Source organism: Trachypithecus francoisi, unplaced genomic scaffold, assembly GCF_009764315.1.
Source record: "Trachypithecus francoisi isolate TF-2019V2 unplaced genomic scaffold, Tfra_2.0 Lachesis_group3, whole genome shotgun sequence".
Taxonomy (NCBI): domain Eukaryota; kingdom Metazoa; phylum Chordata; class Mammalia; order Primates; family Cercopithecidae; genus Trachypithecus; species Trachypithecus francoisi.
The window spans coordinates 131,658,209-131,684,633 of record NW_022681468.1 but is presented as its reverse complement, the minus strand read 5'-3'; the positions used below and the strand labels follow the sequence as shown (position 1 = coordinate 131,684,633).

General features: G+C 40.5%; 1 protein-coding gene across 2 annotated transcripts in view; it reads left to right on the top strand.

The window, feature by feature from the left end:
* AQP9 (aquaporin 9) overlaps window positions 1–4,138 on the top strand; it is a 49,292-nt gene extending 45,154 nt beyond the window's left edge. Inside the window, exon 6 of one of the 2 annotated variants that reach the window (XM_033189971.1) lies at window positions 2,193–4,138. In XM_033189971.1, coding sequence (XP_033045862.1) covers window positions 2,193–2,367 — 175 coding nt within the window. In that variant the 3' untranslated portion in view covers window positions 2,368–4,138. The remainder of the gene's footprint in view (window positions 1–2,192) is intronic. The other variant, XM_033189972.1, reaches the window with a different exon arrangement.
* The last annotated feature ends 22,287 nt before the right edge of the window (window positions 4,139–26,425 follow it).

Here is a 26,425-nt window from a genome sequence, read left to right as displayed (position 1 = left end):
CATCCTATAGGACTGACTGAAAAAGGAGAGCGTGAGGAAGCAGAAACTCATTAGGAAACAGCAGGGTTGGCTGGTACTCCTCAACCAAAAAGTTCTCCTCAAAACCTTTGAGGGACAACAGGCTTCCAAAGTGTTCTTAGAGTGTCTCATTTCCTCAGAGTTATATATCCAAGGGAAATCCCTCATTAGATACCCTAGCTTGGATCCACACCTAAGGTCTTAGAGAAAAAACAAGGCTACCTTGTTCCCAGGACCCCATGTACCCCTGAATGGCAAGCAGTGGAATGATGGCAGGGACAGTGAGGTGCCAGAGGGTCTGATGAGGGCAAGAGTCAAAAGACCCTGGCCGACTCTTGGTTTTTCCTTTAAATGTTAAGATGTTTCCCATCAAAGTTCTCTCCACTTATTCACATTAAGATGTTAATGACTTAATCAGGGAAAGCTCTCAGGAGCATTATTAAATTTTTCAAATAGTTGACCCAAAGTAACGAATCTCTAAAGATGATCCTTTAGACAGTTAACATAGACATGTTCTTAGCATCCCCCGAATCATAGTGTGCAAATGATCACTATTTGTGTGCATATGGGACTAGGCTAGGCAGGTAACCACATCTGAGCACCTCCATTTGTGACTTGTGAACCTCACACAACATGTCCAGTCTGATAAAAGAAAAAGTCTCCAGCCAGTGAAAGGAGGACATGCACCCTGGCTGATATCTTGGACCTTCATCTGCTGAATGACAGGAAGAGATTTGCCACAAAAGGAAATGATGGACCCAACAGGTAGCTTATACTCCCTTCATGTTTTGAGCTCTAAAGAAGACTTCAAGTCTTTACAGCCAAATGGGAGAAGCAGCCACCCTCCATGTGCCTCCTCTAGAAAAATCCATCTGGATTTGGGGCCTGGGGAAGGGCACTGTGAGAGCGGCAGTGCAGCATCCTCACTGCCATGTTGTAAGAGTGACATCTGGTGGCTGCCGTGCTCAGGCTCAGTGCTCTTCCATCAACTCTGCATGGGCGATGGAGGACTTCAGAGACAACTTAGGTGCTCCAGGTAGAAAGGACCATGCAGATGGAGGAAGTGGAGCTCACGGTGGAGAACAGGAGTTTGATTTGCTCAAAGACCTTCTAGATAATCTTGAGATTAGACCTAGTCTCCTGGATTCTAGGACAGGGTTCTTGTTTCCTGCTTATTTCCTTTATCATTCTTTCTAATCAAAGTTTGAGATACACAAAAGGCCACATGGAACATATGTGTAGTTATTAAGCATAATGATGAAAAGAACAGCTCTGGGTCCTTCCAGAATCCAACTAGAACACTGAAATTCTCACATGCCTCTGGGGACTCCTCTTGTCTTCCACCCCCTCTGCATTTATCCTGAACTTTTGTGTTTGCCATTCTCCCGCTTTTTAAAAATACTTTTATCTTAAATGTACATATCCTTAAACAATATATTGTATACTTTTGTTTGCTTTCCTGATCCTTTCTAAGAAATTATTTACATGAATTTTCTCTCTCCAAAGAAGATGGTGACAACTCACAAAGATACCTGCTTTTCCCCAGAACCATAGCTTTGCTGTAATGTACTGACATTGAGGATTTCTGGAAGAAAGAGCGTCATGGCATGACAACCTTATCAAAGGGTAGCTTCAAGCTATGACCTTAAAAAATAAGTGTGGATTTAAATTATATTTAGTAGGCAATTCACACGTCCACCTTAGATTTTTTAAAAATTCATTCATTAATTGAAAAACATTTCCTGATTGATTAGTTTGATTGTCCTCATACACGAGTGATGCCCAGGAATCTCTCCACATTCTACTCATAATCCACAGGCGTCATTATTTCAGGATGAGGGAAAGGCACTTCCTGAGTAATTGACCTGAACTTTCTTAGGGGCCCTCAATCCTAACCATGGGCTCCGGCACTATATTTTCTAAAAGGAAAATAAATAAGATGTAATATCCCACAAATATTAGTAGGACAAGGAAATAGATCATCTGAAATCAGGTGTAGTGGAAAATCAAGGATGACAGTTGCCATGCTGCAGTGACCCCTCCTTATACTTAGATCTTGCTGAGTTAAGAGGGAACCATGAGCATGAGAAAGACTAACAAGCGAGTGAAAAACTAGACAGTAATACCAGGAGGAAGGCCAAGAAATGTATCACTAATTTCTTGTTTGATTTCAGAGCTGGAAACAACTTCTGGTGGATTCCTGTAGTGGGCCCTTTGGTTGGTGCTGTCATTGGAGGCCTCATCTATGTTCTTGTCATTGAAATCCACCATCCAGAGCCTGACTCAGTCTTTAAGGCTGAACAATCTGAGGACAAACCAGAGAAATATGAACTCAGTGTCATCATGTAGTGGCATACTCAGTTCTGGATTTGCAATCAGTTTGGGATTCTCTTCAGAAAGATGGCATCTAAGTGTCTGTGTTTTTGTAAGCCTGAAGTGGAATCCACCCAGTTTTGTCTGCTAGCCATATGGGACACCTAATTGGAAAAACATCTGAGTAAAAGTTTGGAAACACTGACCACTTCTCTACCAGTGTCCCCCCCCCCCCCCAGGATAACACTGACCGTCCCCTGAAACAGCCTTCTCTCCTGCCCTGTTTATTTCATCGTTGATGGGAATTCTTCCTAGGTAAGCACTAATAACTTCACATCTCGATGATAGTCTCATTTGGGTGTTCTCAGCTGCACTATCTGTATGAAATGCTATCACCAAAACCCTTTTCTTCAATATCAACAAAGATTACATTCTGAGTATCAACCAAACCCTAAATTGAAAGACAAAACCATGGTTTCAGTCAACATATTCATGAACTAGGGAGCTAATGGGTTAAGCTTCTAGTTACGCTGTGCTACTGGATTTATATAAAAACTCATATTCTCCAAACCTAGTGATGTAGGGAGCAAGAGAATGCAGCTGGAAGGCACAAGGGGAGGACATTGTGGCATTCAGAAACTGCAGGAGACAAGATGAATTTGAGAAGCCAAATGGAATTTTTAATGGAAACCATTTATCAGATTAATCTTTTGCTCTCCTGCATTTTAGAGGACACCAATTAATTTCCTGGTCTTTAGTATATAATAACCTAAAATACAATTGTAACCTCAGTCATGAAAAATACATCACTTTGTCTTTTTAGCTCAAATGTATTCTCCTAATTGCCCACTTGAGAACAGACATTTGACAAGTTATATCAACAACTGTGCTTGTCCATTATTTTACACATGCCCTAGAAGCCAAAACTGAAAGCCACTGGATCCTGGTCTAGCTGAATCTTCAGAGTGGGAGGTCTCCAAAAAGATAATATTGCCTTATTGGGCTTAACAATTCACAAGGCACTTTCACACACATTTTCTAATTTAATCCTCATAATGACTATCTGAGGCAAATGCCACATTGCCCATTTTTCAGATAAAGAAACAAAATCTTAGGGAAGATAAGCTGAGTTGTCCAAGAGCACATGGAAGGTTGAACATCATCTAATGCATTCCTCCACCTTTCAGAAGATCAGGAGCTGGCTGAAAATCTTTGTCAAATCTTCCTGGCTGGCCAAAGTGGAATTGGCAGCTTCTAGAATATATACACCTCTAGATATAATGTTCCTCAATCTTAAGATACAAAGACCCTCATTGTCTGGGTCTATTCCCACACTTACTGAGTACAGATGAAGGAAAGTGGTAGCAATGTAATCATAACTTTCATTTGCTTGAAAAACATTATCAGAAGTCCTCCCTTCCTAAGCCACCTCTGGTCTTGCTAAGTCTTGATCTTCCTTCCTGCCAGCACCAAACATTACATTCAAGGGATTTCCTCTGGCTCAGTCTTTTCCCCTTGAAGTTCTCTAATAGATGTTACTTTTGACAAAACACTGTCTATGAGTTACAAGCACCAGGGGATGCTCTATATCAAGGGATGCCCCTTCATTCAAACTGTCGAAAAGCCTAGTATTCCCAAGGGCATTCGGTTTCCCAACTGCTTTGTGCTGATAAGAGAACAACAGAAAGCAAATGTGAAATGTTTCTGATGACTTATGTTCTACAGTCTGTGGACATATGGGATTTTTTCCCTGCTTTGAAGCTACCTGGATATTTCCTATTTGAAATAAAATTGTTGGGTCATTGTTGGTTGGTTGGTTGGTTTTTGTAAGTATTAAGATTATTAAGTACGTTTAGTTCAGAGATTGTCTATTGTGTCTACAAATTTGAATTTCCTGGGGGAACTTTTGAAAAAATACTAGTGCCCAGTTGGTCTTTTGTAAACATCTCAGGTGATTCTAAAATGCAGCAAGGGTTGAGAACATTGACTTGGGTAAATCACACAGGTCTCAAGTTTCTTTGACCATGTCCAATAGTGGCAAGGTAATTCCTGGCAGGATTCCAGAGTCTTGGGATCCTCATGGATTACAGCAATGGTTTTCCTCCCTCCCTACTTCTAAAGGGAAATGTGGCATTATTTGGAGACTTTTTGGTTATCACAACTGGGAAGCGGATGCTAATGGCAACTAACGGCTAGAGGCCAGGGATGCTGCCAAACATCCTACAATGCAAAGGCAACCCTCAGAACAAATAATTATTTGGCCCAAAATGTCAATAACGCTGAGGTTGGGAGACCTTGGAGTCGAGGAAAGGTGAAGAGGAGAATAAGAGAAGACACTGAAATCTTGCACCTTGATTCAAGTTCAGCCAGAAGAAAAGGTGCCAAACAAACTAGGAACAAGCCTTGGGGGTGGACTATAATTCTTAAAGCAAGGGGCAACTCAAAATTTGAGTTTTGAGGATGAACTGTGGAATCGATGATCTACACAGGTGCTCATTAAACACAACTTGATGATTGATGACTAGGATTTATAAAGAGGAAATGTACCATTATAGAAATCAACCCAGGAAGATATTTTTCAATGGAAAAAAAGTGCTTTTGTTCCAGGTGTTCACACTCAAATTCTCTCCCCAACCCACCCCCATTTACGAGTAAGTGGATTTACCTTTGTGGAGTTATTTTCCAAGAGAATGTTTATATGGTTGAATTATCTGTATCTGAAGTCAACTAGATAGAGCCAACTCATCCATTTTTTAAATAGTTGCTTTAAGAGCTAGAATTGTAACATTCCTCCTTCCCTCCCCCTCATCAATTGAAAAACTTGATAGGAGCATTTATCTTAATGCCAAAAATATAATTTCTCTGATTCTTTAACCAGTTGAGATCTCAGAGCATGTCAAAGGTTGCAGGGCTTTTCTAACCAGTAACAACCAGTCAATATTCAGCTGTTAAACAGGATACCCCACATAAAAATGTCTTATGTAAAATTTTATCCTTATGATATAAATTATTATTTCCTTTAAATTGCTTACACACACAGACACACACACACACACATCTTACTTTAAGGTATGTTGATGTTCAATAATATTGTCATGGAAAAAAATACAACTTCCAGTTAGAGAGAATGGTTTATTGAGCCACAGAACCTATCGTTCAAATAAGACCTTATGTGATAGCCATAAGTGAACTGGAATTACTATAAAGAAAGAAAGGGAGGGAGATCAGGAGCTTCATTCTGCTTGTAATATCACTTAAAAACACACCCCCAAAGCAGCCCCTAAGGGGTCTCTGAAGAGAAATTGTGTTTGTGTATGTGTGTGTGTGTGTGTGTATCAGGGCTGGGAGGGGGTTTTCAGAACACAGTGTCACAGTTTGAAAATCATTGATAAAGATTTGGGATAAGTTGTTGGTGCACACTTTTATGAAAATTTCAAGGATATAACCTACAAAAGACCATATTAGTTTAATCTCAGGTCATTTTCCAAAGACTTCTTAATAAATGAATGCGCTGGGGTGAACAGAATTACTCAACCCAGAAAACATCATTCACAAAGAGATGTGGTAAATCAGTTCTCAAACTCAGAATTTAAGTTCTCTGTGACAACATGTTTACTAATCACAGCCCATACCGAGAAGCAATGGTAGTCCTGGTCACACTTAAACTGTGTTGACTGTCTAAGTCTGTATAAAAATAAATAGATAGATGCTAGACAGACAGACAGATAGGTAAGCAACCAACCATGCTCCAATCTCTTTCTTATTGCTGGAAATGAAGTAGCTCTTATTCAAGAGATGCTGTCTCTGGATTAGTGAAAAGAGGGCCCCAGGCAAACTGAACATGAATCCATAGAACTCTGTGTGGATGAAGATGCTGCCCAAGCCAGTGGGACTCTGTCTCCCTCCAGGGCTACCTTATGTTTCTAGTCGCTTTCCACACTTTTGCCTTCGTGGACCTCTCCCCACCCCTGAAAGTATTGATCAAAATAAATTGTTTTGTAGTTGTACTAGTGACAAGCTCGTTTATATTCCTTTTTTCTGGATGTGATTTCAGAAGAGATTTAAGCCTTTCGGTGGTCTCCTAGAAGTAGCATGGATTCCAGGCGTAGCGCCCAGTGAGGAAGCTCTACTGCCTGCCGCTGCCTCCCTAGTCTAGCGTGCCCCTCCGTGTCCCAGAGCCCTGCACACCACAGCCCCTTCCTCCACGGGGAGCCCTCAACTCCCTGACTGTGGGGCCTCAGGAAATGCTGTGGGAGCCTTGGGAGTCCTGGAGGTTGTGAGGGATGCTCCAGAGGTCAGACCACTGTTCTCGGGGATCGGCCGCATTGTGGCCCTCCCCCTTCCGCCCTCCACCCTCTCCCTCAGGCTCCCAGCAGGAAAGAGGCTTCCTGACTTCCATCCTGCAGAGGAAGCAAGGCGGTCCAGGGGCCTGAGTACCTCTGATCCAGAGGTCTTGTGCTTTAATTCTTGGTGTCTCACAGTTCACAAAGCACGTTCATATCTAGGACCTCTAAGACTCTCAGAACAGCTCAGCAAGTAGATTATTATCTCCACTTAGAGATGGGGAAACTGAGGATTGAGGCCTTAAACAATTTGTATCAAGGTCCAGAGTGAAGAGTGAAAGCGGTGGGATGTGAACCCCGTGTCTGAGCGGGGTGACCAACCGTCCCAGGTTGCTTGGGACTCAGGGGTTTCCTGGGATGCAGGATTCAGTGCCAATACCAGGACCAGTCGGTCACTCTCCATCCTGAGCCAAGACTCCTGCCCTTCCCACCACTCAGCCTCCTTGCAGACACATGGTCTCCTTTGGGCTCATTGTCTTGCAGCAGATAAAATGTTCTTTGATTAATTTAACAGAAAGAGAGAATGTCTTCATTTTTAATTTCAATTATAAATGTGAATAAATATTTTAAGAGTGGCACAGTGGTTTAGAGCATAGGCTATTAATGAAAATTCTGTCAGCTCTACTTTCCAGATATATTCCAAATCTGACTTCTTCTCACACACAGCCCTACTCTAAGCCATGGCCTCCGTCTCTTAGGTCTTAGAAAAGCCTCCTAATAGGTCTCCCTACCTTTCTGCTTAAACTCCTGCTGCCTGTAATCAACACAGCAGCCTGTGTGATCTTTAGATAAAAGCCCAACTGTACTTAGAAGCATCACACGCTCTGACCTTCCTGGCCTGGTCTTTACTGCTCTCCCCTTTGTCTGTCACCTTGGCTCCAGCCATACAGGCTTCCATCCTGATCCTTGAACCCACCAAGCAAGCCCCTGCTACAGGGCCTTTGAACCTGATGTCTCTCTTGCTTGAAATTCCCTACCCCACCTCCTTCAGGTGCCTATTCAGTGTCACTGTTAGTAAGGCCTTTCTGATCACCCATCACTCTCTACCCTCTTTCCTGATTTATTTTTCTCCCCATCACTTACCACCCTCCCTAAAATACACACATTTTGTATTAAACTTACTGGATTTTGTCTGTTTCCTCCCATTGGAATAGAAGGTCCATGCTGGCAAGACGTTTTGCTCTTCAATTCTCCACCTCTGCCCCAGGGCCTAGAACATGGTAGTTGCTCTATGAAAATTTGTTGAATTAATGCAGTACAGAGTCATCCTCTCTGGGTTCAAATCCTAGTTCCTCTACTTGCTAGTACAGTAGCCAAGTTAGTTAGCCTCAGTTTTCTCACGGATTAAGTAGAAATAATAACAGTGAGATAATTAATGTAAAGTTCTTAGAAAAGTCCCAACCTTATGGTATATATTATATAAATATGAACTGTTGCTGCCACAGCATCTGCTGTTGTTATTATTTCTGATGTCATTATAATATGTGGGAGTTTGAAAACATGGAATCATGTCATTAAAATTTGGTGACAAGCTCTTCTCTTGCTTTTTATAATTCAATCCTTCTCAGTTGCACATGTCTTTCAGGAACTATCTTTCAAATACCTAAGTTTTCAGTTTTACTTTTCAATCTTTAAAAGAAGTCAGTAGGATTATCTTATTTTATTATGGAAGATTTAAAAAATACACAATAGTGAGAAAATGGTAGAATGATACCCCATGTACTCTTCACTCAGCTTCAACAGTTACCAAAATACAGCCAATAATGTTTTATTTATTCACCCTCTCTGCTTCTCACTTCTCCCTCTGGGATTTTTTTGAAGCAAATCCTAGACATGATATCATTTTACCCATGAATATTTAAGATGTGACTCTAAAAGATACAGATTCTTTTTAAAAACATAACTACAATACCATTATCACACATAAACTAAGCATCAATAATTTCTCAATTTCTTAATATCATCAAATACACAGTCATTGTGGACATTTCCAGTGAGACTGCCCTTTGTTGTTGCTGTTGTTTGGAGGAGAGTGTCTCACTATATTGTCCAGTCTGGACTCGAAATCCTGAGTTCAAGGAGTGTCCTGAGCAGCTGGTACTAAGGTACACACCACCACACCTAGCTGAGACTGCCTTTTAACTCTGGACGTAACAATGTAGATTCTGTAAAGGTTGAAAACCAATGAGTCACTCTGATGTCTAATGGCTCAGGCAAATACCAGGGTTTTGCAGCAACAGTTTGGGACTGAAGGGTATCCTGGGGTACAGGATTCAATGCCAATACCAGGACCAGTTGGTCACCCTTCATCCTGAGCCAAGACTCCCGCACTTCCCACCACCAACCCTCCTTGCAGACAGATGCTCTCCTTTGGGCTCATTGTCTTGCATCCTCAGATTTGTACCTTCCTGTCCAATTCTTCTATAAGATTTTTGCAAAACATTTTCATTTTGATGCAAAAAGGAAAATGCATTTGTCTGCTACTACTAAAAAATAGCCATCTACCAGTAGTAGTTATGTTTAAGCAAGGAGGAAGTCCTGACTTTATTTGAAATTATGGAAAATATAATTAACAATTGTTGTTACACTAAGAAATCCACACTATACAAAATGCTTATACTTTAAATGGTAAAATATACTGTGAAAAGAACTCCAAATATTTAACATCTGTGCTGCCCTGTGAGTGACATTGTGAGTGATTAAGGCAAACGAACACCTAGAAAATCCTACTATAACCTATGGTGGTAGTACTTATTTGATATTTATGTATTTATTCTTACTCAAAGACTTCACACCTTTGGAAACAGAAACTTACACAGAAGTGGCACAATAATTCTGTGTTCCAAACTTTACATGAAGGAAATCACCTTTATCTAGAGAGGATTTTGATGTCCCTTGGCTGGCTGATCTGTGGTGATATTCTGATAATAAGGTTCTAACCCAATGGAGGACATAGTTATGGGCAAAAATCACCGGTAGATCATCCCAGAGCCTGTTCTCAGCCTAGAACCATAAAAAGACCAAATAAAAAAACCGGCAGAGAATTGATGTTTCGTTGCTGATGTGATTATCTTTGGAATAAGACCATGGGGGCATTCAACTACTAACACATTGGAGACTGTGTAGCTAGTGTTCAAAATGTCAGGCTCTAGAGACAGCCAGATTGGATTCCAGTCCACCACTGAATAACTGTGTGACCCTAAACCTCAGCTTCTTCATCCATTAAATGGGAATGAAACTAGTACTTGTATCCTATAGGTTATTGAAAATATTAAGAAAATGCCTGTGAAACATGTAGCACAATGCCTTGAATTTCTTTCCCTCTTAATACTTCTTAGCTAGTTCTGTTATTATTATTTCACGTTTACAAATTCAGCTGTATATCTGTGTAAGAATTTGAAGCCCAAGAAAAGTTTCCAGGAATATGAATTTGCTAACACCTACATAATCTGATTCATATGGCTGGCTTAGCTTTGACAGTGTTCTTAGCATACTCAGGTGAAAAGAACCTACATAAGGCTGTGCTTAGCTTATGAATTACAGAGTTGAGTTTTGATAAATTAATTAAACAAATTATTTAGTTGCCTAATGGAGCTGCCAAATTAATCTGAAAAAATCTATCAAAAATAAATGAAGAATGATTTACAGAGTTAACGAAACTCCCAGTAAAAAATCAACAGGCTATTTTTTGGAGAAATTAACAAGCTGACTCTAAAATTTATATGGAAATACAAAGTAACTAGAACAAAAAAACTAGGAAAAGAGGGAAAACATAGGAAAAGATAGGCTATTTAATTTCAAGACTTTCTATAAAGCCATGCTAATCGGAACAGCATGCTATTAGTACAGGAAGGAATAAATAGATTAATGAAGTATAATAAAGCATCCATAATTTGACCCATGCTTATACAGTAAATTGATTTTCAATAAAAGTAGCTAACGCAGTCCCATGGAGAAGGGAAAGTGTTTTCAGCAAATGGTACTGAACAACTAGAAAAAAAGGTAAATCTTGACTTCTACTTCACAAAAACATAACAGAAAAATTAACTGAATATGGATCACAGACTTAAAAATAAAAGTTAAAACTATAAAGCTTTTCAGAGAAATATGAGAGAATATTTGCAACCTTGGGATGGGCAAAGGTTTCTTGTATACGAATACAAAACTATAAAAAATAGAACAATTATATGTCAATAAAACTTAAAACTTCTACCCATTAAAAGAGATCATTAAGAAAATGAATGGGCAAGCCAGAGACTGGGAAAAAAATGTTTGTAATAGCTGTATCTAACAAAGAAAATGTACTCAAAATATATAAACTCGCCCAACTCAATAAAAAAAGACAAATCAATTTTTAAAATAGACTACGGATGTAAACAAACAGGCACTTCATTAAAGAATATATATGAATGACCAATAAGCACATCAAGGAAGTTCAAATTAAAATCACAATGATATACATGTTGCAGGCATTAGAATAGTTATCTTTAAAATAGACTGAAGACACCAAACAGCAGGATGTGGGGCAACTGAAGCCCTCATATATTGCTAGTAAAAGTGTAAAATGGTACAACTATTTCATAAAAATATTTATTATAAAGGTAAACTTACACCTACTCCATGATCTTCAATTCTACTCCCAAGTACTTAACCATAAAAAGACCAAATTTTAAAAACCAACAACAAAAATTGTTATGCAAGAATGTTTATAGTGTCTTCATTCATAATAGTTCCAATCTGGAAAGTGAAAATTGCTTTTGGAATTTCCATATTTGGAATTTTGGAATGCAAATGTCCATCAAGATGAAAATGAACAAAAAATTTGTGGTACGTTCTTACAATAAAAATATTTCTCAAAATAAAAAAGAAAACACTATCAATATATGCCATAATATGGATAAATCTTAAAACATGCTGAGCAAAAGAAGTCAGATATAAAAGAGTGCATAATGTGTAATTTCATTTTTATAGAGCTCAAGAATAGAAAACAAGTACTCTATAGTTATAGAAACCAGAGCAATGGTTGCTTTAGAAATGGAAGAGGGCACTGTTTATAAAGGGGCTTGAGGAAACTTTTGAAGGAAATGGAAATTTTATATAATATGTTTGGGCTATCCATGTACACACATGTCAAAACTCAGCAAACCCTACACTTAAAAATATGTGCAGGTAACTATGTATAAATTATGCAAAAGTATTTATAGTTGATTTATCATCAGAAAACATGAAGGCCAGAAGGCAGTGGCATAGTGTATTTAGAGTAATAAAAGAAAAAGACTGTCAACTAAAAATTCTATAACCAGCAAAACATCCTTCAAAAATGAAGATGAAATTAAGATATTCCCAGATAAACAAAAAATGAGAGTTGTTACAACTATATCTGCCCTACAAGACATTCTAAAGGAAATTCTTCATGGTAAAATTAAAGGACACTACACAGTAACTCTAATCCACGTGAAGAAATAAATAGGCTGATAAAGGTAACCACATAGGTAAAAACAAAAGACAATATGCATGTATTTTTGTTTGTAACTTTTTTTCCCCATGGTCTGGTTGTAAAGATAACTGCATAAAGCAATAATTACAAAGCTCTGCTGATGGAGGCTATAAAATCAAAAAACAAAAATCAATTTTATATCCATACACTAGCAACAATCTGAAAATAAAATTTTAAAAATAATCCCAGTTACAACAGCAATAAAAATAATAAAATTTACAAACAAATTTAACAAAAAAAAGTAAGAAGTACAACATTTGTACACTGAAAACTGTGAACTATCATTACAGGCCATTAAAGAATATATAAAAATTAAAAATATATTCCATGTTCATGGTTTAGAAAGTTTAACACTGTTAAGATGGTATGGCTATTTCCATCTCCAGCACTGTGAGAGGAACCGCCACCATGTCTGTGCTTCTGCAGTGGATGGTGGTGCAGAACTGTTCCAGTTTCCTGATCAAGAGGAATAAGCGGACCTACAGCACCAAATCCAGTAACCTGAAGGCCCACACTCCCTCTGCTACCAGGCCAACTCACCACAAGACTGTGGATGTGAAGCCAACAGCCGATGGCAACATTGTAGTGGTGGTCATGAAACAGAGATCAGGCCAGCAAAAGCCAGCCACCTCCTACATGCATGCAGACCACCATCGACAAGAACAACTGGGCCACTTTCAGCAGCATCATGCACATGATCCTCGAGAACAAAGACTGCCCTGACCTGCACATGGCTGCCATCCACAGAGCCAATGCCATCCTGCACAGTCAGAGCCTGTGATGGTGAAGAGAAACAGTTTCTCAGTAATTAAGCATAGACTTCCCATGTTAACTAACAGTTCCACTCCTAGGTTTATACCCAAGAGAATTAAAAACAAGGGTCCACACAAAAGCCTACCCCAGCAAGAGTGCCTGAGCCCCCGTCTGCCAAAAGTAATAGTCAGATGACTATTTCCCAATCAAAAAAAAAAAAAAAAGAAGAACAGTAATAAAGATGGTATGGTAAGCAGAATAGTGACTCATCAAAGATATCCACATTCAAACTCCTAGAACCTGTTAAAATGTTAATTTATGTGGCAAAAGAGAATTTGTAGATGTGATTACGTTAAGGACCTTGATGGGGGGACTGATACTGGATTGCCTGGATGAGCCCAATCTGATCACATGGGTCCTTAAAAGTAGGGAATCTTTTCCAGCTGTGGGAAGGAGGTGTGACTTCAGAAGTGAGAACCAGAGAAATAGCAGCCTGTGAAGGACTTGGCTTGCCATTGTCTTGGAAGATGGAGAAGGGTCTGGTAAGCCAAGGAGCGAGGGTAGCCTCTCGAGTGGCCAGGAAGGATGCTGTTAAGAGCCATGTGGGACTTCTGACCTACAATATTATAAGATAAAATTTGTTGTTTTAAGCCACTTCATTGGTACTAATTTGTTACAAAAGTCATAGAAAGCTAATGCAGATGGCAATACATCCAGATTCATATACAGATTCAATGCAATCCCTGTTAAAACTCTCAGCTTTGATTTTAAAGAAATTGACGAGCTGATCATAACATTCATATGGAAATGCAAAGGATGAAGAATAGCCAAAACTTTGTCTTTAAAAAGGACAAAGGCAGATGACTCAGACCTCCTAATTTTACAACTCAGTACATAGCTGCAATAATCAAGACAGTGTGAATACAGACAGACATTTAGAACAATGAAATAGAATTAGGAGTCTAGAAATAAATCCATAAGTCTATGAACAGTTGGTTTTCAACAGGGTTGCCAAGGCAATTCAGTGGGGGAAAGAATGGGCTTTTCAACAAATGATGCTGGGAAAACTGGATTTCCACACGCAAAAGAATGAATTTGGACCCATACCTCACAATATATGTGAAAACTAACTCAAAAAGAATCAAAGACCATAAATATAAAAGTTAAAACTATAAAATGCTTAGAAGAAACATAGGCATAAATCTTTTGTCCTTAGTTTCGGTAATGGCTTCTTAGATATGACACTAAAGCATCGTCAACAAAAGAAAAAAATAGATAAGTTGGACTTCAACAAAATTAAAACTTTTATGTTTCAAAGGACATCATCAAGAACGTGAAAAGATGGCCAGGCACAGTGGCTCACGCCTGTAATCCCAGCACTTTGGGAGACCAAGGCAAGTGGATCACTTGAGGCCAGGAGTTCGAGACTAGCCTGGCCAACATGGAGAAACCTTGTCTCTACTAAAATACAAAAAAACAGCCAGGTGTGGTGGCACACGCCTATAATCCTAGCTACTCAGGAGGCTGAGGCATGAGAATTTCTTGAATCTGGGAGGTGAAGGCAGTGCGCCAAGATAGCACCACTGCACTCCAGCCTGGGCGACAGAGCAAAACTCTGTCTCAAAAAAAAAAAAAAAAAAAAAGTGAAAAGATGACCCATAGAATGGGTGATAATATGTGCAAATCATCTCTGATAAGGAACGCATATTAATAATATATTTTAAAACTCTTACAACTCAACAATAAAAGGACAAATAATCCAATTTAAAAATGGGCAAAGGACTTAAACAGACATTTAGAACTTAGAAACACTTAGAAAGATGCTTAAAGTAATAATCAGAGAGATGCAAATCAAAACCATAATGAGATGCCATTTCACACCTACTTGGATGGTTATAATGTTTTTAAATGAACGATAACAAGTGTTAGTGAGGATATTGAGAAACTTGGTCCTTTGTATATTACTGTTCAAAATGTAGAATAATGCAGCTGTTTTAGAAAACAGTTTCTCAGTAATTAAGCATAGACTTCCCATGTTAACTAACAGTTCCACTCCTAGCTTTATACCCAAGAGAATTGAAAACAAGGGTCCACACAAAAATATATGCATAAATGTTCAGCATTATAGCATAATAGCGAAAATATAGCAGTATTATTCATAACTGTGAAGAAAGTGGAAGCCATCCAAATGTCCATCAACTGATGAATAGATAAATAAAATGTAATATCTCTATACAAGGGAATATCATTCAGCCATAAAATGAATGGAGCACTGATACATGCTATAACGAGGATAAACTTTGAAAACTTTATGCTAAGTGAAAAAAGTCAGAGACAAAAGGCCATGTATGTGTAATTCCACTTACCCGAAATGTCCAAAACAGGCAAGTCTACAAAGACAGAAAATAGATGAGTGGTTGTCAATGGTCAGGGAGAAGGGAAAATGGGAGTGCCTGCTATTGGTTATAGAGTTTCTTTTAACATTTTTTAAACTAAAAAATGTTAGAAATATTATTAAAAAAAAAAAAAAAAGAGAGATGGAGAAATAAAGCCCACTACAATGACACCGCTCGGAGACAACGAGAATCTTGAAGTGATGAAAATGTTCTGGTTGGACCACGATGCTGATTTCACACATTCATGCGTAATCCAAAAACCCCTGAAATGTACACTTTAAAAAGGTAAATTTTATGGTATATGAATCCTTTCTTGGTTAAAAAAGAAAAAAAAGAATGTTGTAGCCATTTGAGAAACAATCTGGAAGTACTTAGTGTTGCTAAATATGTGTATTCCTGTGACTCAGCAATCTCACTGCTTATACACTTCTGATAACCAGATCCACATGGGCATATGCGTGGGGATATTTATTGTGTTGTTTTTGGCAGCGGGATACTAGAGGCAACCTAGAGTCCATTACTAGGGGAATAGATATGTGAAAGGAGGAGAATGTCACTCTGTGACAGCATGTAACAGCTAACTTCAATGAGCCAGAGAGACATTCTGTATTGCAAATAGATCACAGAAACAGTGATGGGCTTAAAAAAAAAAGAAAGTGAGGGACTGAACAAGGCCTATAACAAGTAAAACTTATGTAAATTAGAAATACATAAATACAATATATTCTTCAATGATGCATGCAAATGTAAGAACATAGCACCTTATAATGGCTACCAATGGTGGGCAGTGGCGGGGAAAAGGAGTAAACACTCAGGATGAAGCGGGAAAATAATAAAGTAAAATAGGATAAAATCAAGCACATGAAAATGTTGATAATGTGCCATGAATGAGGGGTATAAATAACCCAACTCTCTGCCTTTGAAACCCAAAGGGAGAAAGATAAGAAGGATAAGAAGAAGGAAAGGCAAGAGGGAATGAGGGAAGAAAGACACTAGATACCCTCCAAAATTTTTAACAGAGATGGCCTCCAGAAGGTGCGATTGTAGTGGGGTTTCTGTACCTTTAAAAAAAAAAAAAAAAGTTTTTTTTTTTTTAACATTTCTTAGTTTTAAATGGTTAAGAAATGCCAAAAGTTTTAGATGGCTTTTGAGTGGCATTTAAGGATAGCCAGAGAATTATAATCAGTACCATTCCCTTAGGTCATTAGAGCAGATTAAAAATGACTGCGCTGTGAAGTGTAACCCATCACTCTCTCCATTCTTCTCAGATACGTTCTTGCCTTAAACTGGCATTTTGAATACTCAGAGAGTCATTAGTGACCTGGATTCTACTCTGTGTGGTTGAATATTGTCACCCTGCTGAAAGAAGGGCATCTGATGGGTTTCTGACCAATAAGGCCATCTCTCAAAAGACTTGAAACCAGTAAGAGAAAGGTTCTCCAGGATTTAAGTCAGGACTAGCCAAGTAACAGAATGGGATGAGCAAGTGTCAGGAATCTTAGACATTCTCCTGGAGAACATCTTAGTACCTTGCTTGGCTCCCTGTTGGGGCAACACAGTAACCTCCACTGCTGGGGCCACCTAATGCAACTTGTAGATTCAACTTAGACCCAAGATCTGGTATTACCTACTTTAGAAGGGGGATTTTAGGAATGCTGAGTCTAGCACTTTCTGGTTTCTCATTGTGTCTGTCTTGTAGTTGGTTCCATGACTTGGTACCCAGTCCGTGCTAGTATGATTGTATTTCATTTTCCTTCCTGGTGCCCAGGTTCTCCCATGACTGAGGTGCTCTTCTGCTTGTCCAAGTCAATCTAAACCTAGATCCCATGACTTCTTCAGGTTGCCTGGTTTTCTACTTCATTCTGGCAGAGCTAAGTGACATCTAGGCTTGGCCCAACACAGTCCTGGAGATGACAGACCTATAAAAAGTTGGTGCATGGGCCCTATAAGCCAGGAGAAATGTGAAAAGTGGCCACAGTGGGCTTGTCTGACACCAGTTGGAACCCCAAATGGGTTGAACTGTGTAAAATATGGGAGGGACACAAAGGGTGTGAGTTGGGCATGGATGGGGGTTGGGGGACACATTGTAATTAACATTTTGAGAAAGAAGAGCAAAAGAAAAGGGATAAGGCTACAGTTCTGGGCAGATGGTTATTATGAACAGATGGCAGACAGAAAGAGCACTATTTTTATTTTTGCTATATTCTTCAATGTAGTACCATAAGATTGGGGATAAGCATGTAGTCTTCAAATTTTCAGAGAAGTGAAAAGAAAGAGGTCCATTTCACAGACTACAAATTGAGGAACAACTTACTATTACAACAATATAGCAATAACAGTAATGAGCTTTAACAGTTATTAAGTGTTTATTACATGCTGGGTATCCTGTTAAGCGCATTCCACATTTTATTTTGTAATCATCACGTGAAACTCATGAAAAATGTATTAATTTCCTCATTTTACAGATGAGGAAACTGAGTATCAGAGAAGTTGAGTATCTTGCCTTAGTTCCCTATGAAAATAACCAGGATTTCAACCCAGGTGTGTTTGACTTCCAAACTTGTGTTCTTCAAACTCTAAAACAAATTATTCATGATTGTGTAGGAAATAAAGTGGTGTGCATTAGCCACCCACATAAGTGGGTTAACAGCCAGTCATGTCACACTAAATTTGCTTTATTCAACAATTTTACTCTGAAAGTTCAGGGAAAGGCTAGAGAGCTGACTTCTATGCTGAAGTCAAGGGGAATTTCTCCACAATGCTTTCACATAACAAAGGAAGAAAAGCAATTTGGTGGACAACAGACTAGACATACTTGAGGTGGAATGACCATTTCCTAAAGGTGTTGTGTAGTCAATGGATAGAAACCTACTCAGCAGGAGATCTTCAATGCTCTGCTGAAGGACTTTGAATTTGCCAGGTCCTGCTCAGTATGTAGGCATATTTGTCAAATTGCAGAAAACACAGGAACAATTATTATGTTAGAGGATATATTAACTTTTTTTTTTCAAATCTCATCAAGCTGGAATGACGAGTCACAACAGACAAGATAAAAATTATCAAGAAAAATAATATAAAATCTGTTATTTAGGTCCGTAGCAACATTTAGAAAAAAACTGGGAAGAAAGAACCAAACAGCAGTCCTGTGACAAGTGCTGGGGATTTATAGTTGGCTACACAGTCAATCTGATGATATGATTGCTAAATGTAAACTAGATCCAGGACTGGGTTAACAATGTCAGAATACAGAGGCACTATTCCTTCCACGCTCAACACTACACAGACTCATTTTGATCCTAGGAATATTTTTTAGAGGGTGGTTTCAGTTATATATTTGATATGGTTTTGGCTCCACCCAAATCTCATCTTGAATTGTACTCCCATAATTCCCACATGTTATGGGAGGGATCCAGTAAGAGATAATTTGAATCACGGGGGCACTTTCCCCCATACCGTTCTTGTGGTAGTGAGTCCGTCTGACAAGAACTGATGGTTTTATCAAGAGTTTTCGCTTTTGCATCTTCCTCATTTTCTCTTACCGCTGCCATGTAAAATGTGCCTCTTGCCTCCCACCATGATTCTGAGGCCTCCCCAGTCATGTGGAACTGTAAGTCTAATTAAACCTCTTTTTCTTCCCAGTCTCGGGTACATCTTTATCAGCAGCATGAAAACAGACTAATACAGATTTTGGTACCAGGAGTGGTTCTAGAGGAACAGAATATTAAGGATGGAGTTCTTTTGCTGGTTTGGGGGTTTCTGGAGTTGGCTGCTTTATATGATTAGACCCAGATATACTAAGGACTCTACTTCTAATTGTATGGAGAACACTGCTAGTCCTTGGCATAAACTGTTTAGTGAGTTCCTAGAAGTGAAACTGATAGGAAGCCTACTGCATTCCTACTAAAGAGAAAACTTCTAGACCAAATGGACAAAACACTAATTTGAATTATAAAAAGGAGAATCATGACCCAATCAATTTCCAGACTTGAGCCAGTTTACAGACCCAGAAACCCTTGAATGAAAGGGAGGTTGAGTCCTCTTGAGGAAGGATCCCACTACATTACTGACAATTTATGCACTGAAAGTTTTTCCCATCCTCCCCCAAGGAGACCTCTGGCCTTTTACCAGGGTAACTGTGCACTGGGGAAAGGGAAATGATCAGACATTTTGGGGACTACTGGACACTGGCTCTGAGCTGATGTTGATTCCAGGGGACCCAAAACATCATTGTGGTCCTCCGGTTAAAGCAAGGCCTTAAGGAGGTCAGATAATTAACAGAGTTTTAGCTCAGGTCTGACTTACAGTAGGTCCAGGGGGTCCCCAGACTCAGCCTGTGGTCATTTCCCCAGTGCCAGAATGCATAATTGGCATAGACATACTTAGCAGCTGGCAGAAGCCCCACATTGGCTCCCTAACAGGTACGGTGAGGGCTATTATGGTGGGAAAGGCCAAATGGATGCCATTAGAGCTGCCTCCACCTAAAAAAACAAGTAAATCAAAAACAATATTGCATCCCTGGAGGGATTATGGAGATTAGTGCCACCATCAAGGACTTGAAAGACACAGGGGTAATGATTCCCACCACATGCCCACTCAACTGTCCCATTTGCCCTGGCCAGAAGACAGATGGATCTTGGAGAATGACAGTGGATGATCGTAAGCTTAACCAAGTGGTGAGTCCAGCTGCGGCTGCTGTACCAGATGTGGTTGCATTGCTTGAGCACATTAACACATCTCCTGGCACCTGGTATGCAGCCATTGACTTGGCAAATGCCTTTTTCTCCATTCCTGTCCATAAGGCCCACCAGAAGCAATTTACCTTCAGCTGGCAAGGCCAGCAATATACCTAGTGTCCTATCTTATGAGTATATCAACTCTCTGGCTTGGTGTCATAATCTTATTCAGAGAGACCTTGACCACTTTTCACTTACACAAGATATGACACCGGTCCATTACATTGATGACATTATGCTCATTTGATCCAGTGAGCAAGAAGTAACAAACACACTGGACTTACTGGTGAGACATTTGCGTGCCAGAGGATGGGAAATAAACCCAACTAAATTTCAGGGAACTTCTACCTCATCAAAATTTCTAGTGGTCCAGTAGTGTGGGGTCTGTCGAGATATTCCTTCCAAGGTGAAGGATAAGTTACTGCATTTGGCCCCTCCTACAACCAAGAAAGGCACAACGCCTAGTGGGTCTGTTTGGATTTTGGAGGCAACACATTCCTCATTTGGGTGTCTTACTCCGGCCCATACATTGGGTGACCCAAAAGGCTGCCAGTTTTGGGTGGGGTCCAGGAGAAGGCTCTGCAACAGGTTCAGGTTGCTGTGCAAGCTGCTCTGCCACGTGGGCCATATAACCCAGAAGATCCAATGGTGCTGGAGGTATGACTGATAGGGATGCTGTTGGGAGCCCTGGGCAGGCCTCCAAAGGTGAATCACAGTGGAGGCCTCCAGGATTTTGGAGCAAGGCCCTGCCATCTTCTGCAGACAGGCAAAAGAGACAACTTCTGCTTGTTATTCTTCTCTTCTGCAGAAGAGACAACTTTGGCTTGTTATTGGGCTTTGGTGTACACTGAACATTTGACTATGGGTCATCAAGTCACCATGTGACCTAAACTGCTTATTATGAACTGGGTGCTTTCTGACCCATCTAGCCATAAAGTGGGTCATGCGCAGCAGCATTCCATCATCAAAGGAAATGGTATATACATGATCAGGCTCAAGCAGGTCCTGAAGGCACAAACAAGTTACGTGAGGAAGTAACTTAAATGTCCATGGTCGCCACTCCTGCCACCCTGCCTTCTCTCCCCCAGCCTGCACTGATGGCCTCGTGGGGAGTTCAGTTGGCAGAGGAAGAGAAGACTAGGGCTTGGTTCACAGATGGTTCTGCACGATATGCAGGCACCACCTGAAAGTGGACAGCTGCAGCACTACAGCCCCTTTCTAGGACATCTCTGAAAGACGACGGTGAAGGGAAATCTTTCCAGTGGGCAGAACTTCAAGAAGTGTGGCTGGTTGTGCACTTTGCATGGAAAGTGAAATGGCCAGATGTGCAATTATATACTGATTCATGGGCTGTAGCCAATGGTTTCACTGGATGGTCAAGGACTCTGAAGAAGCATGATTGGAAAATTGGTGACAAAGAAATTTGGAGAACAGGTATGTGGATAGACCTGAGTGGTCAAAAACTGTGAAGAAATTTGTATCCCATGTGAGTGCTCACCAACAGGTGACCTCAGCAGAGGAAGATTTTAATAATCAAGTGGATAGGATGACCCATTCGGTAGACACCACTCAGCCTCTTTTCCCAGTCACCCCTGTCATCACCCAATGGGCCCATGAACAAAGTGGCCATGGTGGCAGGGATGGAGGTCATGCATGGGCTCAGCAACATGGAATTCCACTCACCAAGGCTGACCTGGCTACAGCCACTGCTGTGTGCCCAATTTGCCAGCAGCAGAGACCAACACTGAACTCTTGATACAGCACCATTCCTCGGGTGATCAATTAGCTACCTAGTGGCAGGTTGATCTTATTAGACCTCTTCCATCATGGAAAGGGCAGAGGTTTGTCTTCACTGGAATAGACACTTATTCCAAACATGAGTTTGCCTATCCTGCATACAATGCTTCTGCCAAGACTACCATCCGTGGATTCATGGAATGCTGTATTCCACCGTCATGGTATTCCACACAGCATTGCCTCTGACCAAGGCACTCACTTTACAGCTAAAGCAGTGTGGCAGTGGGCTCATGCTCATGGAATTCACTAGTCTTACCATGTTCCCCATCATCCTGAAGCAGATGGATTGATAGAACAGTAGAATGTCCTTTTGAAGTCACAATTACAATGCCAACTAGGTGACAATACCTTGAGGGACTGGGGAAAGTTCTCCAGAAGGCTGTGTATGCTCTGAATCAGCATCCAATATACGGTACTGTTTCTCCCATAGCCAGGATTCACGGGTCCAGGAATTAAGGGGTAGAAGTAGAAGTGGCACTGCTCACCATCACCCCTAGTGATCAACCAGCAAAATTTTGCTTCCTGTTCCCAGGACATTACATACTGCTGGCCTAGAGGTCTTAGTTCCAGAGGGAGGAACCCTGCCACAAGGAAACACAACACTAATTCCATTAAACTAGAAGTTAAGATTGCCACTTGGACACTTTGGGCTCCTCCTACCTTTAAGGCAACAGGCTAAGAAGGAAGTTACTGTGCTGGCCGGGGTGATTGACCTGGACCATCAAGATGAAATCAGTCTACTACTACACAACAGAGGTAAAGAAAAGTATGCATGGAATACAGGAGATTCATTACGGCGTCTCTTAATATTACCGTGCCCTGTGATTAAGGTTAATGGGAAACTACAACAGCCCAATCCAGGCAGGACTACAAATGACCCAGACCCTTCAGGAATGAAGGTTTGGGTCACACCAACAGGAAAAATAACCATGACCTGCTGAGATGCTTGCTGAAAGCAAAGGGAATACAGAATGGGTAGTAGAAGAAGATAGTCAACAATACCAGCTACGACCACGTGACCAGCTGCAGAAACAAGGACTGTAACTATCATGTGTATTTCCTCCTTCTTTTGTTAAAAACATGCTTGTGCATGTATACACTTGTACTAAGACAATATCTTCATTTTATTTCCTTTCTCCTTTATCATGTGACATAAGATTTATTGACATCACATCCGCATTTAAGTATTGTTAACTTCACGTAATAGTATTTGGGTTGGGGATTGGTGTGTTTCTGGTTGTATGAAGAATAGTTGTATTATGTTAGGCATAATTATGACCATATTATTGCCTTTATTTGAAGATTATGTATGACCTCAGGAGATGTGTATGGGTTCAAACTGACAAGAGGTAGACTTGTGATCATTAATACTGAGTGTCAACTTGATTGAAGGATGCAAAGTCTTGATCCTGGGTATGTCTGTGAGGGTGTTGCCAAAGGAGATTCACATTTGAGTCAGTGGGCCGGGGAAAGCAGATGACCCTTAATGTGGGTGGGCATAATCTATATTCCAGCACAGCTAGAATATAAGCAGGAACAAAAATGTAGAAAGAGAGGCTGGTCTAGCCTCCCAGCCTATATCTTTCTCCCATGCTGGATGCTTCCTGCCCTCAAACATCAGATTCCAAGTTCTTCAGTTTTGGGACTTGGACAGATTCTCGTTGCTCCTCAGCTTGCAGACAGCCTACTGTGAGACCCTGTCACACAATAAACCCATATATATATTTGATTCTACATATATAATATATATAATTCTATATATATATAATTCTATGTGTATATATATATATAAAATCCAAGGACTCTTTCATGTCTTATGTTATATAGCCAGGCATTTCCTGTCACCTTTTCCTTTTTTCTTTTTTGGAGACAGAGTCTCGCTCTGTCGGCCAGGCTGGAGTGCAGTGGCGCGATCTCGGCTCACAGCAAGCTCCACCTCCCTGGTTTATGCCATTCTCCTGCCTCAGCCGCCTGACTATAAGCGCCCGACACCACGCGTGGCTAATTTTTGGTATTTTTTAGTAGAGAAGGGGTTTCACCGTGTTAACCAGGATGGTCTCCATCTCCTGACCTCGTGATCCACCTGCCTCGGCCTCCCAAAGTGCTGGGATTACAGGCGTGAGCCACCGTGCCCGGCCTCCTCTCACCTTTTTATTGTGCAAAATGTCAAGTCCATAGAAAAGATACAGAAATTTAAATATATATATGTGTGTGTGTGTATATATATATGAGTTTGTTAAGTATTAACTTACACCAGAGTACTCCGACACCAGCTGCCAAATGACTGCAAATGCAAGCGAGATTCAAAGGGAGATAAATGGAAGAATCACCCAGCTGAATCCAGTCAACACATGCTATCATGAGAGATAATAATGCAGTAAATTATTTTTTAAGCAACTACATTTGGGTGATTTGTTACAGCAATATTGTATTAGGGTTCTCTGAAGACATAGTCTCCTACTAGTACTGTCCCTCTAGAGAACCCTGAATTATATATATCTATATATATATATATATTAGACATAGTATATGTAACCCTGACTATATATGTGTATATATACATTTATGTATACACATGTATACATATATATGTGTATATATACATGTATGTATATATATATATGTCTTATGTTATATAGCCAGGCATTTCCTCTCACCTTTTTCTTTTTTTTTTTTTTGAGACAGAGTCTCGCTCTGTCGCCCAGGCTGGAGTGCAGTGGCATTATCTCGGCTCACAGCAAGCATTGCCTCCCGGGTTCACGCCATTCTCCTGCCTCAGCCTAATTAAACTAGTAGTAGACATATATACATTTATGTACGTATATACATATATACATGTATGTATATATGTCTACTAATAGTTCTGTCCCTCTAGAGAACCCTGACACCAGTTGGCAGCTGGTGCTGGAGTACTCTGGAGACCCACAGGCTGGAACATCCAACATGGCTTCTCCACGTGGTATTGCATGCCCTGGGATCTCATCTCTCCAGCAGGCTAGCTGAAATTCTTTTCTTTTATTTATATATATATTTGAGATGGAGTCTCACTCTGTCACCCAGGCTGGAGTGCAATGGCACGATCTCAGCTCACTGCAACCTCTGCCTCCCAGGTTCAAGCAGTTCTCCTGCCTCAGCCTCTTGAGTAGCTGGGATTATAGGCATGCACCAGGCCGGGCGCGGTGGCTCAAGCCTGTAATCCCAGCACTTTGGGAGGCCGAGACGGGCGGATCACGAGGTCAGGAGATCGAGACCATCCTGGCTAACACGGTGAAACCCCGTCTCTACTAAAAAATACAAAAAAACTAGCCGGGCGACGTGGCGGGCGCCTGTAGTCCCAGCTACTTGGGAGGCTGAGGCAGGAGAATGGCGTAAACCCAGGAGGCGGGGCTTGCAGTGAGCTGAGATCCGGCCATTGCACTCCAGCCTGGGCGGCAGAGCCAGACTCCGTGTCAAAAAATAAATAAAAAATATAGGCATGCACCAGCACGCCCAGTTAATTTTTGTATTTTTAGTAGAGACGGGGTTTCACCATGTTGGTCACATTGGTCTCGAACTCCTAACCTCGTGATCTGCCCACCTCAGCCTCCCAAAGTGCTGGGATTACAGGCATGAGCCACCATGCAGCCTAGGCTAGCTGAACTTCTTCTGTGGCACTACCTTCTAAGGGCACAAAGATCAAAGTTATCAGGCCTTCTTAAGGCTGAAGATCAGAACTAGCACAGAGTCACTTTTGTCACATTCTATGTAGGTCTAAGGACAACTAAAATTCAGGATGGGAGGGGACTACACAAGGACAGGAGGCATCATTCATTGGAAGCCGTCTTTGTAATCCATCAAAGGGAGACAACCAGGTTTATAATGAATATTGTTCAAAATCATGCATAATGTGAAAGACTTAAAGAAGTTTAGGGTTTTTAGCATGGACACAATGTGTTATAGGTTCACAAGAGCTATTTTGAAATTCTTGGAGGACTGTGCACAGAAGAAGACGTAGATATATCCTGTATAGCTCCAAGTAACAAAATTAGGAGTAGAGGTGGGTTTCAAGTCAAATGCTAAGCACTCAATTGTCAGGGGCATGGAGAGATGTTTCTGTTTGTATAGGAAGTCATAATAGACAGCCTCTAAGGCCCATTTCCACTCTTGAAATTTAAGCTTCTAATTATATGCCTCCTCCTGTTAATTATTTCTTGGTATAACAGTCCTATCTCGTTAGCCAGGTTTTAAATTGGAGAAACTGAATGAAGAAATAAAACACATTTCTAGAATAGCTTCCAGTCTTAGCTCTGCTAGCAGTGAGCTGCTGCCTGACTTCAGGTAAGTCATTTAGTGTCCCCAGGCCTCAACTGCTTCATCTGAAAAAGAAGGGGATTCTATTCTAATCTCCCTTCCAGTGCAACGTGAAGATAATAAATGGCAACTTTCATAGTTTTAAGAGTCAAATGGAAATGAAGATAGATAAAATGCTTAAGACAATGCCTGGCCTATTGTTAGTGCTTTATAAATATGAGCTCTCGTTGTTTCTCTGATTATTATGACATTTCTGATTCTATGACCTCTATGTTTACAATAGAA